At 44.3% G+C, this 19,968-nt stretch overlaps 1 protein-coding gene across 1 annotated transcript in view; it reads left to right on the plus strand.

Moving 5' to 3' along the window:
* Positions 1–19,486, plus strand: part of LOC121870890 — a 46,014-nt gene extending 26,528 nt beyond the window's left edge. Inside the window, exons 2-3 of the mRNA XM_042372863.1 lie at positions 9,051–9,178; positions 19,090–19,486. Of these exons, the coding sequence (XP_042228797.1) occupies positions 9,051–9,178; positions 19,090–19,486 (525 nt within the window). The remainder of the gene's footprint in view (positions 1–9,050; positions 9,179–19,089) is intronic.
* The last annotated feature ends 482 nt before the right edge of the window (positions 19,487–19,968 follow it).

Consider the following 19,968-nt stretch of genomic DNA (forward strand, 5'->3'; position numbering starts at 1 on the left):
CACCATCACCACCACCACCTCGGGGCAGGCAGAGTAAGTCACCCAACACCGGATATTACAAACCCTGGAGCCTCGATGGAACCTTGACTCAATAATTCTGAGCTCACCAGATGGGCTCACTAAAAGCCTTCCAATATTTACCTGTACGTTTTATTTATTTTTATTATCTACAGTTTGTTTATTTTTTTCATCATATTTTTGTTATTTTAGTTATTTTATGAACTGTTATTGTATTTTGTTATCTTTTGTTTGGTTATTATTTTATTTTTTCTTTCGTGAGGTTACAACAAAAACTGACGTAATTTTATCTAAGCTCCTGAGAAAAAAAAATCCGGTTTTTCAATTTCGTGTTTAAAAAAAAATGGTGGACAATCAATGTCCTTAAAAAAACAAAACTGTTTTATTTAATATCCATAAAAAATTAATGGTTATCTAATTCCAAACCATTTAAAAACTGCTGTTCAATTTCAGCCTCTATAAAAACAGTTGGTCATTTACATTCAACCTCTCTTAAAAAACATGGACAGTTTACCCCTGACAGCAGTGGTATGTATGTATGTATGTATGTATGTATGTATGTATGTATGTGTGCATGTATGTATGTATGTATGTACGTATGTATGTATGTATGTATGTACTGTATGTATGTATGTACGTCAGGCTCCTCCCCTCTCATCTTCCAGTTGTCGTTCCAACCAATTTGACTTAAAAAAACGCATTTAACTACAGATAAACATATATATATACTGTAGATGATATGTGTGTGTGTTATGGGGAGGGGAAGTGGGGGAGGGGAAGGAGGGGGTGAAGGAGGGAGGGGGAGGAGAAGGGGGGTGAAGGAGGGGAGGAGGGGGTGTAGGAGTATGAAGAGGAGGAGGAGGAGGTTGATTTTATCTTGGTGGATAATATCACCCATCTCAACTGACCACTACCCCTTATCCTACCGTCTATCCTTCATCCCACCTTGATTCTACCCCTCACCACTATCATCCCCACCCTCATCCCATGCCCCCTCACCCTCGATCCCACTCCCCTCACCACCTGTCTCTCCCCCCACCTCATCCCTCCCCCCACCCTCTTAGGGACGCTTGCGCTTGGCAGGACAGAGGCAGCTGAGAGGAAATTACAAATGGGGGATGAGGAGGGAAGGAGGAGATGGGGAGGGGAGATGGGAAGGAGAGATGGGAGGAAGGGGAGATGGGGCGGGGAGGGGAGATGGGGAGGGAGGGGAGATGGGCGGGAGGGGAGATGGGCGTGGGGAGGGAGATGGGAGGGAGGGAGGGAGATGAGGAGGCGGTACAGGGGGAGTAGAGAGGAGGGAGAGGGAGGGACGGTGGGGGTGGGAGAAGAGGAAGGAAATAAGGATACGGATATGATGTGCCATGAAAACACACACACACACACACACACACACACACACACACACACACACACACACACACACACCTTCATACTGCCTATTTATTTCCCCAGGCGTTCCTTCTCCCTATTCCTCTTCTCCCCTTCTTCTTCCTCCCTATTTTCCTCCTCTGTCTCCTCTCTTCCTCTTCCTCCTCGGGTAAGGCTCAACCCCGTGGAGAGAGAGAGAGAGAGAGAGAGAGAGAGAGAGAGAGAGAGAGATAACGCATACCATTTGACAGGAAGGATCTAGAGAGAGGGGAAGAGGCGTGAAACAATGAAAGGGGGAAGAGAGAAAAAATGTAATAAACCGTAGGAAAGGGAGACGAGAATAAAGACAGAAATAAAAATAGAGAAACGAAAGAAGGAACAGGGGGGAAAAAGACGAATAAATAGAAGGAATAAGAAAAAAACAATGATAAACTAAGAGAAGGAGGAAGAGAACACGATAAATAAGGTAAGAGAGGAAGTAATAATAGAGGAAGTAATAAAATACAGAATAAGAAAGTGTTGGGAAAGAAAGACACGAATAAAGATAGGAGTTAGTTAAGAGAGCCAGAGAATAAAGAATCGCTGAGGCAGAAGAGATTCGAACCCGGCATATCAAAGGTCGAGGCTGAGATACGCATTCCACCCAGCCAAGATTTATGGGAGGGAGAGAGGGAGAGAGGGAGGGAGGGAGAGGGGGAGGGAGAGAGGGAGGAGGGAGAATGTTAAACATTTCAATACAGACAAACAAACATTACAATATAAAATCTAAACACACACACACACACACACACACACACACACACACACTTGAATACGGCACTGTACACTGCCTCAAAGCTTTCATTTCATTCACTCATTTATTTCACGACGACGACAAAATAGAAAATAATTATTGTAGATGATTAAACTGTCGGAATTCAGGGGAGAAATAACGTGTGTGTGTGTGTGTGTGTGTGTGTGTGTGTGTGTGTGTGTGTGTGTGTGTGTGTGGACACTCAATTAAAACGAATAATTAAAAGAATGCAGCAACCGCTGTTAACGCTGATCATCTCACTGTTCAGGTGCAGCAGCATCAAAGGCACAACAGTTTACACACACACACACACACACACACACACACACACATGGGGAAGTATGAAGGGGAGGGGTAGAGGGGGTGAAGAGGAAGAGAGGGAGGGGGTGAGAGAGAGAGGAGGAGGAGTATTCACAGCACAACAGCATGGAACACAGCCCATCACAGCATCAAACACAGCATCAAAATGGAGGGGAATCATGTAAGGTAAAAACTGCTTCACTTTTTATCTCTTATTCGGAAAACATTACCTGATGAAACTCCGGCTGACTGGCGGGAGCAAAATTGAGTTAAGGTTTGAAGGGCGAGGTGTTGGAGAGCGAGTTGGAGGACGAGGTTGGAGGATGAGGTTGGAGAATGAGGTAGAAGTGCGAGTTGAAGGACGGGGTTGGAGGGCGAGATGGAGGACGAGGTTGGAGGGCGAGTTTGGAGGGCGAGTTGGAGGATGAGGTAAGTGCGAGTTGGAGGACGGGTTGGAGGAGCGAGATGGAGGACGGGGTTGGAGGGCGTTGGAGGACGAGGTTGGAGGGCGAGGTTGGATGCAGGTTGGAGGATGAGGTAGAAGTGCGAGTTGGAGGACGGGGTTGGAGGGCGAGTTGGAGGACAAGGTAAGGAAAACCTCGATTTGATAACAGACACCAAGGAAGATAAAATTCACCAAAATATCCATTCCAAGACAACAATGGCGACCTGGAATCCGTAACAACACCCTCAAGCATGGTCAAAAACTCTCTCAGTCAGGTCAGGACAGGAGGGTATAAACAGGTAACATACAGGTAAGAAAATAAAAAAAATAAATAAATGACGTATTACATCACAACAATAACATAACAATAACTCGGACATAAGACCCACACTAATACAATGTTATGACGTCACTAACATCATTATGACGTCACTTAACAGCCCCCAGGGAACTATCAATTACAGTAACGTTGTCAGCTCGGCCCTGACGCCCATCACACGAGCGAGACAAAAAGAAAAAAAAAATACGCATCCACAAAACTAGAGGATGGTTGTCAGGCTGCCAGTGAACGCCCCTGCCAGTACCACCAGTACCGCCACTACCACCACTATACCACCGCCACTACCACCACTACCACCACTATCACCACCGCCACTACCACCACCGCCCCTGCCACCATTACCACCATGCCGTCGCTGCCACCACTATACCACCGCTATTATGCCACCACTACCACCATGCCGTCGCTGCCACCACGTCACTACCACCACATTTTCGAGTAGGGGAAAGGTTGCTAGGGAGGATGAAGGGAGGGAGGGAGGGAGAATAGGATGGAGGGAGAATGGAGGGAGGGTAATTAAGGAGGATGGAGGGAGGGAGAAAGAGGATTACTGGGGAGAGGGAGGGGGAGGGAGGAAGAGTGAGTCATGAAGGAGGGAGGAGGAGTGAGTCATGAAGGAGGGAGGAGAAGGAAGGAGTCATGAAGGAAGAATAACAAGGAAGCAGAGAGTCGATAAAGCACACACAGTAGAAGGGGGAAAAGTGAATAAACAGTAAATAGCGGAAGAATAAGAATAAATATCCATACAAAGAAATAAAGAAAGATAACCAAAACATAAACAATAATAATGAATAAACAAGAAAACAAAAAAAACAAAATAAAGATGAAAGGTAATGATATAATGACGTCACTAATCCTGTGTTTACAAATGACACACACACACACACACACACACACACACACACACACACACACACACACAGATAATTAACCTCTAATTACCATAATAAGGTACAATTATCAGGTAATCTCCAGCAGTCAAACTTGGTCACTAGGGACATTAGAAACGATGTATAATCTCCAAGATCATGTGTAATGTATAGCGGCTTTACTCACCACCACCATCACTCACCTAGACATACATACATACATACATACATACATACATACATACATTACATACATACATACATACATACATACATACATACATACATACATACACTAGCACATCTATATAAACGTATATATCATACCAAATGTTATAGGTTTACAGGCTGTTATTTATAGGGTGGCTGCAGGTTACAGGCTGTTAGTTAGAGGGTGGCTGCTAGTTACAGGTTGCAGGTTACAGGCTGTTAGTCAGAAGGTGGCCGCTAGTTAGAGGTTGCAGGTTATTCGTTAGTCAGAGGGTGGCAGGTAGTTACAGGCTGTAGGCTGTTAGTTATTCAGAAGGTGGCCGCTTGTTACAGGCTGCAGGTTACAGGTTGTTAGTTAGTCAGAGGGTGGCCGCCATCCTTACAGGTCTTCCCCTTTACCACCGTCACCAGGCGTTGCTGTTTCTGCTCGACCTGTATGTGTGGTCCCAGCTGATGGGGGGGGGGGGGGAGGGGGAAGGTCTTACGTCATCTAGTCCCCTTCCCCTTACCTCCAACCCCTTCCCCCTCACTTTCAACTTATTTCCTCTCACTTTCCACCCCTTCCCTCACTTTCAACCCCTTCCTTCCTCCTTTCCCTCACCTTCAACCCTTCCCTCACCTCAACCCCCTTCCTCCCTTCCCCTCATTTTTAACCCCCTTCCTTCCTTTCATCTCCTCCCCTTTCCTTCACCCCTTACTCCCTCTTCCACCTCAATCCACAAGCTTCTTCCCCTTCCATATTTATAACTCTCCTCTCCCTTTCCCTTCTCTTTCCCTTCAATTCCCACTATCCTGTTTGCCTTGATGCCGAATACCCACACCAACACACCCACGAACCCACACGCCCACACCTGTACACCCCACACACCCACCCATTTACCCCCCCGTCCACCCATCCACCCTTTCCCCTATACACTTGGCAAGGTGTATTATCACCACGCCCCTTTCCTACCACGCAGAAGGTGATTGGCTGGGACCAACAGATGCTCTCGTGTGATTGGAGGATCTCATGACCAATAGAGAACGTGAACTCGAAAGAGAATCTATCTCAGGAAATGTAAAAAAAATAATAATAATAATTTCACTGAATATAGAAATTTGGTTTAGTCACTGGACACAAAATTAATTTAACTGAACGTAAAAACACACAAAAAAAATTATTTATTCCACTAAAACACAAGGAAAACGGCGGGACTCTCATTTAACATTCAGAAAAAACGAAGATTTCAGATTTTTTTATTCATGGTAAACTCAGTTAAATTCCAAAAGCAATTTCAGCCATTAGGAATTTTATGGAGATATTGAGTAAAGCGTCACGTGATTGTCTTCTGTAAACGGTAAGCTAACGGGAGAGTAATGGTGGGAAGACTGATAGCTAACAGGAGGACGACTGATGACTAACAGGAGATACTAACAGGTGAAACAGTAAAGGTCAGGTCAGGCTAGGTCAGGTCAAGTTAGGTTAGGTCAAGTTAGGTTATACAGCAACATGGTTAAAAAAAATTGTCCTTTTTCACAAATATCCAAAGGATTTTCAATAGTTTGTATGAAAAAAATCCAGAAACTAATGAATAAAACACACACACACACACACACACACACACACACGTACATAGGTAGTAGGCAGCTACCAAACAGGAGAGTACTACCGCCTGGGAAGATATTGGAAGCATAATGTGTTGTCTATAATTGGACCCTGCTGCCATATGGCACCACAAATTGACCAAGTCCCAGGTTGTTGATCTGACTTTCTGCCTCATTTACACACAATTGCAGGGTCTCAATTGTTTCTCATTATGACAACACAACACATAATGTGTATCGTTTCTCACTCTTGATTTATTTTTTCGTTTTTGTATTTATTATTATTATTATTATTATTATTATTATTATTATTATTATTATTATTATTATTATTATTTTATTTTTATTAATTTGCTATTAATTTTATTAATTGTTGTAATGATAATAATAATAATACAAATTATTATTATTATTATTATTTTTATTATATTTTCGCCCCACAGGCCCTGATGTGGGTCAGTGACCTGTGCCCGGGTGGGCTAATCCCCGTACACTCACACGTACACACACACACACACACACACACACACACACACACACACACACACACACACGTCCAAACACGGTGAAAAATACAAAACTTTACTTATTTTGTCACCGCCAACCTCTCACCGAGTGTCGTCTGTTTCCCCTCTGTTGTATTTATTTTATACACGTCAAGTATTTCAGTTTTTTCCTGTGATGACATTTTTCCCTGATGTTTTACCTTCTTGGTGTTGTATTATTGTCTTTAAACCCTCCAGCAGGTAATGTATTATTACTGTATTTAAACCCTTCAAAAGGTAATGTATTTTTCCTGTATTTAAACCCTTCAGATGGTAATGTATTTTTCCTGTATTTAACCTCATCATGTAATAAATTCCTCTATATTCAATTAACTATAAAGCACTAAGTAAAACTAATCCATATCTGTATCATATCACAATAAACACCTGTTACAGAAGTCTTGTAGAATGAACACTACATAAACTGAATACTGTCGACTAAACAAGTGTTCTTAGGCGAATTAACACACCTGGACTGTATAATTAACTCTAAATAAACTATGTAATTGAGACAGTTCTATTTTTCGTTATTTTGTTGTTGTTAGACCTTCGTTGTTCATGCATAGTAACAAAATAACAATAACCTACTTTAATTTATGTTAAAACTCGTAAATATTTGTTATCTTCACTTATATTAATTAATTCCCTAATACTTTTTTTTCAGTCGTCTTCCTCTAACCAATATATAACAAACCATTTTATATATTTCAACTAAACCTCATTATTATATCTTTAAAAACAAAACAAAAACAAATCGTATCTTATAGAGAATAATATAAACTCAACAATCACAATAGATGAAAGAAACCCCCAATCGCCTTCTTTCAGCCTCTAAGTAAACGATCCAATACGAGAGAGAGAATAAACGAGACAAAAGAGCATCGAGTGGGCAGCATCCGGCTCAGCTTAGAGGATCACGCTAGCTGTGCATTACTCGACGGAGGGAGAGAGGTGACGCTGACCAACTACCGCTCTTACTACTAGTAGGACTTAAGAGTGGGTTTTAACTGCCTCCTGCCTTGCCTCTGTGTTTCCCCCTCGAGGCCCAGCGGTGGAAGGAGTGGGAAGAGTGGGAAGGGGAGTGGGTGGCGGAGGACGTAGTGGGTGATGGGGAAGGAGTGTGGGTGATGGGGAAGGGGAGTGGGTGCTGAGGAAAGAGTGTGGGTGGTAGGGGAAGGAATCGAGGTGAAGAGGAGTGGGCAAAGAAGAAAGGGGGGGTGGGGTGGGGTGGGGTGGGGAGAATAAGAGAAGTGGGGAGATTAAAAGGAGATATGGGGAGAATGATGACCAAGAGAGATTAATTATCTTCCTTAACTGTGGCTTAATGGCTTCATAACTTCACCCCATTAACTGAAGATCAACAGTTCGTAGTTAAAACCAGAAAATACTTATAAAGTCGAAATAAAAACAACTAAAGCGATAAAGAATAAAAATAGAAGAAACTATGACTAAAAACGTCAAGAAGATGCGAAAGAAAATCTGAATAAATGAGACATAAAAATCGACAATAAAGATGAAAGACTAAGATTATACGTAATTATCAGAGTAACGCAACACAACTTATCATTAATTACGGCTTCCAGTGTTTATATAATTAACTACGTTTCTCATTGTCTATATATACTAACAAAAACACACTTCCTGCTTGCCTATATTATCATGTTTCCCATCACTAACTACGTCTAACCACCACTAACTACGTCTAACCACCACTAACTACGTCTAACCATCACTAACTACGTCTACCACCACTAACTACGTCTACCACCACTAACTACGTCTACCACCACTAACTACGTCTACCACCACTAACTACGTCTAACCACCACTAACTACGTCTACCACCACTAACTACGTCTACCACCAAGTGACAAGAGAGGCGAACGACAAGTAGGAGAGAAGGGGAAGGAGAGGAGGGGGAAGGAGAGGAGGGGAAGGAGAGTGAGGGGAAGGAGGAGGGGAAAGTGGGGGAGAGCTCTGAGCTGAGTGGTTGTTGATGTGAGAGGTGAGGGGGGGGTGAGGGAAACAAAGGAGAGTGAGAGAGAGAGAGAGAGAGAGAGAGAGAGAGAGAGAGAGAGAGAGAGAGAGAGAGAGAGAGAGAGAGAGAGCAATGACAACAAAGCGGAAAATTAAGCAAAGGGAATTGGAATAAGATCAAGAAGAAGTTAGGAGAGGGAGGAATAGGAACAGGAGGAGGAAGCAGAAGAAAAAGAGAAGCGAAGAAGAGGAAAAGAAAAGACGAGGAGGAGATAAAGACGAAAGAGAGAGAGAGAGAGAGAGAGAGAGAGACATAAATTAAAGCAAGTTGGTTGTACTGTATGTCAGGCAGGTGGTGGGTAGGTCACGATCCTCACTCACTCAATACACGCCTCGGTTCACACGCCCGGTTCACACGCCCGGTTCACACGCCCGGTTCACACGCCCGGTTCACACGTCCTTGTACACTGGAGAGCTAGCTACATCCACTACCTCGAACCTCCATCAACCTCACTACTTCAACCTCATCCGAGTCGACCTCAAGGATTTAATATTGACCTCGTTCTCGTAGACCTCAATTTTTCTTTCGATCTCGTAGTGGTCGACCTCAAGGGGTTCAGGTAACCTCGATGAAGTCAACCTCGATGAAGTCAACCTCGATGAAGTCAACCTCGATGAAGTCAACCTCAATGAAGTCAACCTCAATGTTAATCTCTTGACCTCGACGTAAGATTTAATGATTCGAACAACATCTTGACTTCAACCTCTTCATCGTCGACCTCAGCCTTAGATCACTTCAACGACCTGTGAGTTTCAATGACCTGTGACTCAACGACCAGATACTCAACGACCTGTGACTCGACGACCAGAGATTCAACGAGAAGAGACTCAACGACCAGACTCAACGACCTGTGACTCAACGACCAGTGACTCGACGACCAGTGATACAACGACGACACAAGAGGTTATAAAAACGAAAATAAACAACTAAGTGACTTTACTCTCCAACGATGGCGACGACTACTGTACTACTGAAGTCTTTAAGCTGAACGACACCACCGAGATATTCTAACGACTTCTAACGACTTTTAACGACTTAAATTACCCTAACGACTTCCTACAACAACAACATCTCTTTAATACCTTCACAAAGTACTATATAAATTGACGTTATTTATAATTCAAACAACATCAACTGTACCAACTGTATGATATATATGGACACAAAGTAGTGCCTTCAGCTGTATATTATTATATTACTCTTATATTACTATTATTAATTATGTATAGTAAAGCATTACAGAACATGTATTAATTCTATGTAATATTCTATTTATTGTGCACCATATTATGTATATAAATTATCACATTTATACTTTATGTATTCAGCTTGTGAATGCTGGCATCTGTATAGGCCAGCGCGTAGTAATACATAGATAGATGTAGAGGTAGTTAAGACTGAGTCCTGGTGGTGTGCCCACAGGCTTCCTGTGTCCTCTGTAATATTATCTCCCGTACGAGAATAGAACCTACTTTTAAAGACAACAAGTGTTTGTATATACCCTCAGTAATATAGAACATTCTTTGGGTATCTGGCAATACGCTAGACCAACGACCCTTATGACCCAAACGGTTTTAACGACTTTCAACGACCCCCCAACAACACGGGTACGACCTCTTGAAAAATACTCTTGCATTTATATAACACTTGGAGAAAAGCTCACCTGGCTGGCTCATTATCACGGCGGCCGGCAGGTAAACACACCTCGATATAAGACACAAAACACAACGGGGGTTAACTGGGGTGGTATACTGTGATTAATACAGTAGGTAGAATACAGTGATGAATACAGCGATGAATACAGTAGGTAGAATACAGTGATGAATACAGTAGGTAGAATACAGTGAAGAATACAGTGATTAATACAGTAGGTAGAATACAGTGATGAATACAGTAGGTAGAATACAGTGATGAATACAGTGATGAATACAGTAGGTAGAATACAGTGATGAATACAGCGATGAATACAGTAGGTAGAATACAGTGAAGAATACAGTGATTAATACAGTAGGTAGAATACAGTGATGAATACAGCGATGAATACAGTAGGTAGAATACAGTAGGTAGAATACAGTGATGAATACAGTGATGAATACAGTGATGAATACAGTAGGTAGGATACAGTGATAAATACAGCAGGTAGAATACAGTAGGTGAGACATGATGAAAATAAAAATACGTGAAATACAGTGAAGAATACAGTAGATAAGATACAATAAAATATGAATATATAAGATTCATTACATAAATACAGAGACTTCTACATGACAAAATACAGCGAAAACAATAATGGGAACAATGAAAGTTAAATACAGTTAGAGAGAGAGAGAGAGAGTAGAGAACACACACACACACACACACACACACACACACACACACACACACAAGGTTAATCTTCGACCTGGCAGATACTAACACCCCGGCCAGTCACGCCGTAAATCAGGTGGTGTTGGTAATGGCAATGATCATTTGTCCCAGTCCTAACCAGATGCTTTATCCCGTGTGAGAGAGAGAGAGAGAGAGAGAGAGAGAGAGAGAGAGAGAGAGAGAGAGAGAGAGAGAGACCGTCTGTAACTAGTACTAATTCATTATATATTTCTTTAATTTCCTTCAATAGCTCTTTCTTTCTCTCTCAATGAAGGAATGGTATCTGTCTGTCTGTCTGTCTGCCTTTATCTGTCTGTCTGTCCGTCTGTCTGTTTCTGTCAACCTGTCCCCCCAAAAATTAATCTGAAGTTATATTACACAATGCTAAAGAATGTAAGGTGACCCTGACTTATGAAGGAAACGACAGAGACACGAATGAAGAATAAGAAAAAAACGAAGAATAATACTAGAGATAAAAATAGATAAAAGAGACAGAGAAAATGGTAATAATAATTCAGAACAGGTGAGATACAGGTACATACTGGAAAGGTAATTACAGGTGTATTTCATAAGGTAGTCAATTCATAACATACGAATATAATTATGAATGATAAAAAAATAATTATTCTTATCATACGGGGAAAGAAAGTGGTAAGGGGAGGAAAAGGGTAAAGGGGAAGAAAATGGTAAGGGGGAAGAAAGTGGGATGGGAGAAAAAATGGTATGGGGAAAAAAGTGGTCCGGGGGAAGACAGTGATACAGGGAGCATCTCAAGAACTAATAATGTTGTTAAGTGATAAAATCCCCCGATGAGAAATGAGTGTGAGGAAGACCGATTTTTGAGAAGATAATGAAGACAGGTTTGAGATATGCAAAGTTGCAGTCCTTTAGCCTTGTAGGAGAGACCGGAGTCCTATTGGAGGTGTAGGAGAGGCTTTGCACTGTGTCCTTGGCTTGTAGGAACAATTACATCCAGGTCCTATAGGAGGTGCAGGGTAGGTTTTACTGTGTTCTGTAGGATAAGTTTACACGTTGAATCCTCGTTCTGTAGAAGCGGTTACACCCAGAGTCCAATGGGAATATTGTAGGATGGGCCACACGCTGAGTCAGAGAGGGGCTGTAGGACCGACCCCACGTTGAGTCCTGATGTAGGATTCAGGAAGGCAATCCCAAGATCGTCTACTCAGCGATGACAGGAAACCGCAAAGAAATAGGAGGCTGTTGACTGCGGCTGGCTGGCTGACAGGGAGCGCTGACACCACCGCTGACTCTCCCCGCTCCCCCCGCCTGATGCCATCGCGCTGACTCTCCCCGCTAGTGCTGTCACCTGATGGAGGAGGACCTCAGTGGGTGTTCCTTCCCCCTGGAGCTACTTTACTGGGCCAGTCTTAGTGACAGCTGGGCCAGATAGAGTTCGTCAGCGGTCCATATATCGTGATGGACCGGTCCAGTGGATTCTAAAGAAGGAGCCTCTTCTTACGGGGCTTCTGCTGGTGATTCACACACGAGTGCTCCAGTGATCCCGGTCCCCAAATTTATGTCTTTAACGGATACAGATTACCTGGTGAACACGACACACATACACTACCTGGCAACCACGACACACACAACCTGGCAAACACGACACAAACACACACTACCTGGCAAACACGACACACACAACCTGGCAAACACGACACAAACACACTACCTGGCAAACACGACACACACACACCTGGCAAACACGACACAAACACACTACCTGGCAAACACGACACACACCTGACAAACACGACACACACTACCCAAACACGACACACACAACATGGCAACCACGACACACACAACCTGGCAAACACGACACAAACACACACTACCTGGCAAACACGACACACCCAACCTGACAAACACGACACACACTACCTGGCAAACACGACACAAACACACTACCTGGCAAACACGACACAAACACACACAACCTGGCAAACACGACACACACAACCACGACACAGACGACGGTTCTTAGTCGTTGGGGTTATCCGCTTGCGTGGCCATGGACAGTTAACGAGGAGGTGATTGGATGATCGTCGGGGGGTGGGGCTGGAGTGAAGGGGGTGAAGGGGGTGGAGTGGAGGGGGTGAAGGGGGGGGCCGAGTCAGCAAGGAAGCCGCCAACCAGGAGTCGTAATTTAATGTGATTTTTTTTCTCATAGTACGAAAAGTCAATTCAAAGTCTCGACTCAATTTCAACGCCATTTTAGCTGTTAAACTTAAGTGTGTTAGTTAGAGTGAGTCTGTTAGATACGTTCTTTTGCTGTTAAAGTTAAGTATCCGCTATCGTAACATTAATCCACTAACATGAAAAATAGTTAAAGTTACGACAGCAGAACGTTATTTTTCCCCTTAGACCCTAACTAAACCTACGTCAATTTCCTCCCTTAAACCCTAAGATAAACCCAGACCAATTTCCCCTAAACCACTCAGGCCAGACGCTTTATTTACTCCGCTTTCCATCAAAAATTAAACCAGTGGAGTATTTTATAGAGGACATTTTTTATGCCTCCACCACTATCTAGATCTATGGGGGGAGGGGAAGGAGGGGGGGGAAGGAGAAGACCAGAGATGGGTGGGAGAGGGAGGGGAAGAGGAGGAGAGATGGGTGAGAGGGAGGGGAAGAGGAGGAGAGATGGGTGAGAGGGAGGGGAAGAGGAGGGGAGATGGGCGTTAGGGGGGGAAGAAAAGGAGGAAAGAAGGGGTAAAAAAAGGGAAAAAATCAATATATTCCCTCACCTTTACACCACTCGATATACCTCCTTCCCCACCACTTCAGTTACCAACAATCTTCCCCATTAACCATTAATCTCCCTTAATTATTACCACTCTATAAATCACCATTACCATTAAACAGTGACCACCCCCCCTCTCCCTTTCTCCCCTTAGAACACTACACCCCTTACTCCCACCCCTGACTCCCCCCTCACATCACTCCCACCCCTCACACCACTCCCACCCTCCCCCCTCTACCAACCTGCAGTTTTGTACGAGGTAGAAATAACATGGCAGCCATTACCAGGTGAGAGAGAGGCCTTCACCCCCCTGATCAAGAAACAGCGTACCGAGCTTATGGTGAGGTTAGTTAGCTACTGGTCTGTCTTTCTGTCTGTCTGTCTGTCTGTTTGTGTGTCTCTCTCTTTCTGTCTGTCTGTCTTTCTCTTTCACACACTCGGGAGGGAAATTATGAGATGGATTAGCTCTCTCTCTCTCTCTCTCTCTCTCTCTCTATACATAATCAAGTTATATTTCTCAAATAAAGACAGACAATATTTATCACTGTTACTCATGTTAAAATATTCCTCAATAATCATCAAATTTCTCAGATTAATTCCAATTCATTAATTTTATCTCTGATTTTCGTTACTTCTCTAAAAATATCTCCTAACTGACCCAACACCTGTGATATCAATTATGAACGAAAGTTTTAGGTTTGTGAACGGTAATTTATGATAATTATCTTAACCACAATCAAATTTTAGTCATTGTTTTTCATACTGAATGAATGGTTTTCAATTAAAGGATTTTTTTTTATACCGTTTTGGTTAAGGGTTCATATTTAGGATTCATATGGGGGGTTCATATAAGGGGGTTCATATTAGGGGTTCATATGAGGGGGGTTCATATTAGGGGTTCATATAAGAGGGTTCATATTAGGTGGTTTATATAAGGGGTTCATATGAGGGGGTTCATATAAAGGGTTCATATCTAGGGGTTCATAATAGGAGGGTTTATATAGGGTTTATATAAAAGGATCCATATGATGGGTTCATATCAAAATAAAGATAAGCTCTGGTTTAAGGTGACCTGTGACCTCAAGCGTGACCTATGACCTCTCAAGCGTGACCTATGACCTCTCAAGCGTGACCTATGACCTCTTAAGCGTGACCTATGAAATATCGAGCGTGACCTATGAAATATCGAGCGTGACCTATGACCTATCGAGCATGACCAATGACCTCTCAAGCGTGACCTCATCTGAAAGGCTTAACGAGGTCTTTAATGGTCCTGGTTGGTCACTTGATTAACCCCGTAAAGAACAATTATATACGGCCTTTGAAAATACCGATTAATTACCTTTATTAATAATTATAGCGAGGATAATTAATTATATAGATCTAATTAGTCATTATTAAACAAACAACAAAATTTATATTTCTTCTCTGGTAAAGAATAATTATGTTCCTTCTGATGAATTAATATACATGTGAATAGCATTAGTTATAGATACAGCAGACAGTCTAGCACAGCAGACAGTCTAGCACAGCAGACAGTCCAGCACAGCAGACAGTCTAGTACAGCAGACAGTCTAACACAGCAGATAGCCCAACACAGCAGATAGCCCAACACAGCAGACACAGCCCAACACAGCAGACACAGCCCAACACAGCAGACACAGCCCAATACAGCAGCGTGTACAGAAGCCATTGGGTCTACCTTCAATTAGCTCAAAACATTTCTGTCTTTTCATTACTCAATCAAATGTTCCCAAGACACGCCACTACCACCAAGACACGCCACTACCACTACCTCCTCCTCTTCCTCACCCCTTTCTCTTCTCCACCTCTTTCTCTTCTCTTACTCATCTCTTCCTCCGTTTCCCATGTCTTTCTCCCTTACTCACGCCTTTCTCCAATCATTCATTCTCTTCTCTTCCTCTTTCTCTTCAACTTCCTTCCATTATTGTTTCTCCTCTGCTTATTTTCTCCCCCCCTCTTCCCTATTCTTTTCTCTTCCTATCTTTCTATCCTTATCCTCTGCTCTTCTCTTATCATTCTCCTCAGCTCCTATCCTTTTCCTCATCACCTATCCTTCTCCCCCAATCCATTTCCTTATCTTCTCTCCTTATCCTCACCTCCTATCCTCCCCATCACCTCCTATCCTCCCCATCACCTCCTATCCTCCCCATCACCTCCTATCCCCCCTTCACCTCCTACCCTCCCCATTTCCTCACCCAACGCACTAAAAATTCTGGTAATCGCCCGCCTCTTGTTTATTTAGTTTAGTTATGCATGAAATAGGTTACATTTTCTTTGGACTCATTTGGGTTGTGTTTACATTACGTCTCTCTCCTGGGCCCTTAACCCAGCTTAAACCTCTTAATGTATATTCCTATAATTTGGGAGAGTGTATATATATACGTGTTGGTGTATATTATGTGTGTATATATTGAACGTGACGTTTATATATACATTTTTTTTATTTATTTTTTTTATTTGAGGTAATGTAGTCTCTCTCTCTCTCTCTCTCTCTCTCTCTCTCTCTCTCTCTCAACCCCATAAACAAGGACCTACCAATCCCCACCCTTATTCACAAAGGTTCTTAAGACGAATATTCCTCATAACTCAAGACGCTAGAATACACTTATCTTGCCTCACTTATGATAAAACAATATATGTCCTAAAATTATATTGTCTTTAAACCTGAAATATACTGACAAAGACAGACTGTGAAATATATTGTAATGAGAAGAGACTTGGGTTTATTACAGGGTGTTGGGTGAATTGTACCTATCAATGATTAAGTAAATAATTATATAAATGGATTAACTAGTGGGTGAGTGAATTATTGGACAGGTGACCGGGTGAATAAATTAAATAGATACACAGGTGAATTATTGGGTATTGGAGGAATAAATTATTTAAAAAATGGCGTTTATTTAAGGGTGGCTTTAACGCTACCTTCCCCTAGTTACTCTTCCACACCCTCCCACACACCCTTCCCACACACACCCTTCCCACACACACCCTCCCCACACACCCTCCCCACACACCCTTCCCACACACCCTCCCCTACACCCACACCTTCCTCCCCAGGCTCCTTGATGACTACCGACCTGCCTCGTGATTGACAGACTAAATCAAATCTACAACTGTGTGGTGTTGTACAATATTCATAAGGTAAGGTGTTAATTAGCGCAGGTGAGACGCTACTCTCTCTCTCTCTCTCTCTCTCTCTCTCTCTCTCTCTCTCTCTCTTCATATATATATATATATACAGTATATGTAACTATTTACACGTATCAACGCCCTACTTTTAAAGAGCCAGTCCTATACGTCGTCTGAACCCTCGCCGCGCGCCCCAAGGGCGCTGGAGAGCTCTATGGAGGAGCGCCCTGGAGGCAAGGTTTCCCAGGGAGGGGCACCCTGTGGGAGGTGTTTCCCCAGGGGAGGCGCCCCGTGGGAGGTCAGTTAGGGGGCGCCTCTGTGGGGAGGGGAGAGTAACTATAAAATAGGTAATGAACTAGCATGGAGTCAGCAAAGAAGGGGTATGTAGGAGGGAGGGGAGGGGAGGGGAGGGGAGGGGAGGGGAGGGGAGGAGGGGAGGTGAGGGGTAGGGGAGGTGAGGGGAGGAGAGGGGAGGTGAGGAGAGGTGGGAGGTGGGGAGGGGAGGGAGGAGAGAGGGAGGGAGGTGAGGGGAGGAGGTGAGGGGATGTATAGAGGAGGGGAGGTGAGAGGATGTGGCAGAGGGGAGGGGAGGGGAGGTGAGACAAAAGGGGGAAATATGGGGAGTAGAGGCGTGGGAAAGGATTGAGGAGAGAGGAGAGGAGGGGAGGGGTAGGATAGGGATGGGATGGAAGGGATAATTAAAGGAAGGAGTGAATGATGGAGAGAGTAGAAGAATAGAGGGAGGAGGCGGAGGTAGAGGAGGAAGGGGAAGATGGGAAGGAGAAGGAAGAAGGAGGTGGACCGGAAGGAAAGAAACAGAAGGGAGAGGAATAAAGAAAGAGGAGGAAGGCAACACGAACATGAAAGCAAGGTGACAGATAAAGTGGGAATGGAGATAGGATGAATAAAAGAGGAGTCAGACGGAATTACAAAAACCGAGAGAGAGAGAGAGAGAGAGATTAAACACAGCGATAAAACATTAATAAAGAACAATATCATTACCAAGTCATAAGAATAAAGAGCGAAAAACAAATATGCTAAATTAAAAAAAAATCGCCAAAATATATACACCAAAAAATCACAACAGTTCACGTACGATAAAATTAATATCTTCCTTTCTAATCAAATCCATATTTTTTTCTTGTCCGTGAGAGTCCAGAAAGCCTCACAAGCCTCACATACGCCGACAGAAAGCCTCACATACGCCGACAGAAAGCCTCACAAGCCTCACATACGCCGACAGAAAGCCTCACATACGCCAACATTTAATCAAACCTCATCTCTCTATATAAAGACAATCCTCCGTGCCCAATATTAAACCAGGCAGCATACGCCAGGGTTTAATCGACCTCTCTTGTCTCCCTCGTCAAAGTTTAATCGAGACTACATGTGTCAATACTGAACACGGGTCGCATGCCTCAACGGTAGGGGGGGGGAGGTGAGGGACTGTTGGGGGTATGGGGGGAGGTGGGGGAGAAGTGGGGAGGTGGGGACGGTGGAGGTGTGTGGGAGGTAGGGGTGAGTGGGGAGGTGGGGAGGTAGGGGGGGAGGTGGGAGGTAGGGTAAGGGGGAGGTGGGGGTGGGGGGATGTGGGATGGGGGGGAGTGAGGGGGAGCCGGGTGAGGGGAGGATGTCCGTATTGAATTGTAATCCCGCATGAGGGAAGACCTGAGGGAGGGGAACACGACAGCTCTCATCCCAGCCCATGAATCTGGATGCTGTGGCTCTGATCGCCATCGTAATCTGTCTGACGAGCTGAAGGGCGAGTGTGGAGGGGGCGAATGGGGGATGGGGGCAAGATGGGGGGATGGAGGAAGGGGAAGGGAAGACAGAGATAAGAAAACAAGAATCGTGAATCTGTGTGTGTGTGTGTGTGTGTGTGTGTGTGTGTGTGTGTGTGTGTGAAGGGTGAACGCGGGCGGTCGGAAGCTTTTTATCAAGAGAGGGAAGGATGGGGGAGGAAGGAAGGGGGAGACTAGGTGGTGGGGTAGAGAATGTGTGGAAGTGGGAGGCTGGCAGATAGAAAGGGGAAACGAAGGAACGGGAACTCAAGAGGGGAAGCGGAGGCTAGGGGGAGGTGAAGGGAAGTGAGGAGGGAAGGGGAGGATGTGAGACTGGTGGAGGAAGGAAGGGGAAGGGTAAAGGTGAGGGAGGGTGGGGAAAAGAAAGAAGGAAGAGGAACAGGGAGACGTAGGAGGCCAAAGACAAGAGGGTAAGGTTGGATGGTCAGAGAAGGGAGAAAGAGTGGCACCTGGGCAGTGTGGGCACCTGGGCAGTGTGGCACCTGGGCAGCGTGGCACCTGGGCAGCGTGGCACCAAGCAGTGTGGCACCTGGGCAGCGGGAACCTGGGCAGGGCACCTGGGCAGTGTGGCGCCTGGGCAGTGTGGCACCTGGGCAGCGTGGCACCTGGGCAGTGTGGCACCTGGGCAATGTGGCACCTGGGCAGTGTGGCACCTGGGCAGCGTGGCACCTGGGCAGCGTGGCACCTGCGCAGTGTGGCACCTGGGCAGCGTGGCACCTGGGCAGTGTGGCACCTGGGCAGTGTGGCACCTGGGCAGCGTGGCACCTGGGCAGCGTGGAACCTGGGCAGTGTGGCACCTGGGCAGTGTGGCACCTGGGCAGTGTGGCACCTGGGCAGTGTGGCACCTGGGCAGCGTGGCACCTGGGCAGTGTGGCACCTGGGCATGACACACACCAATGCCTCCTGTTAACACTGACCAAATTCATTTTGATGTGAGGCTTTGGTTACGTGATCCCTCTGTATCGCCTTCACTGACCACACGGATCATGTTTCTTATACATGAGGGAGTTCTTTTAGTAACTTCTGCTTTGCCGAGTTATGGAGACTCCTTCAATCTTGCTCAAAAGAAAACAAACTTACCTGGATAAAAAAAATCCTACTATGACGACAAAAATAAATATAATTTTTTTTAATAATAAACATGAAAGAGTTACACATTTGTTAATATTTACGAGTAAAATAAACGGCCTCTGTTTCGTTAATAATGTACAGTAAACAAGACGAGTTTAATATCGCCCGCCAAAAAATGTTGACCCACGTACATTAATCTCACACACACAAACAATAATATCAATGTAATCTAGTGGGGGATTAAAGTCTCGTCCAGCATTAGACTTTTACCAACCTAATTTACATAGGTTTACAGTGT

Source organism: Homarus americanus, unplaced genomic scaffold (assembly GCF_018991925.1).
Source record: "Homarus americanus isolate GMGI-L3 unplaced genomic scaffold, GMGI_Hamer_2.0 scaffold52512, whole genome shotgun sequence".
In the NCBI taxonomy this organism is placed as follows: domain Eukaryota; kingdom Metazoa; phylum Arthropoda; class Malacostraca; order Decapoda; family Nephropidae; genus Homarus; species Homarus americanus.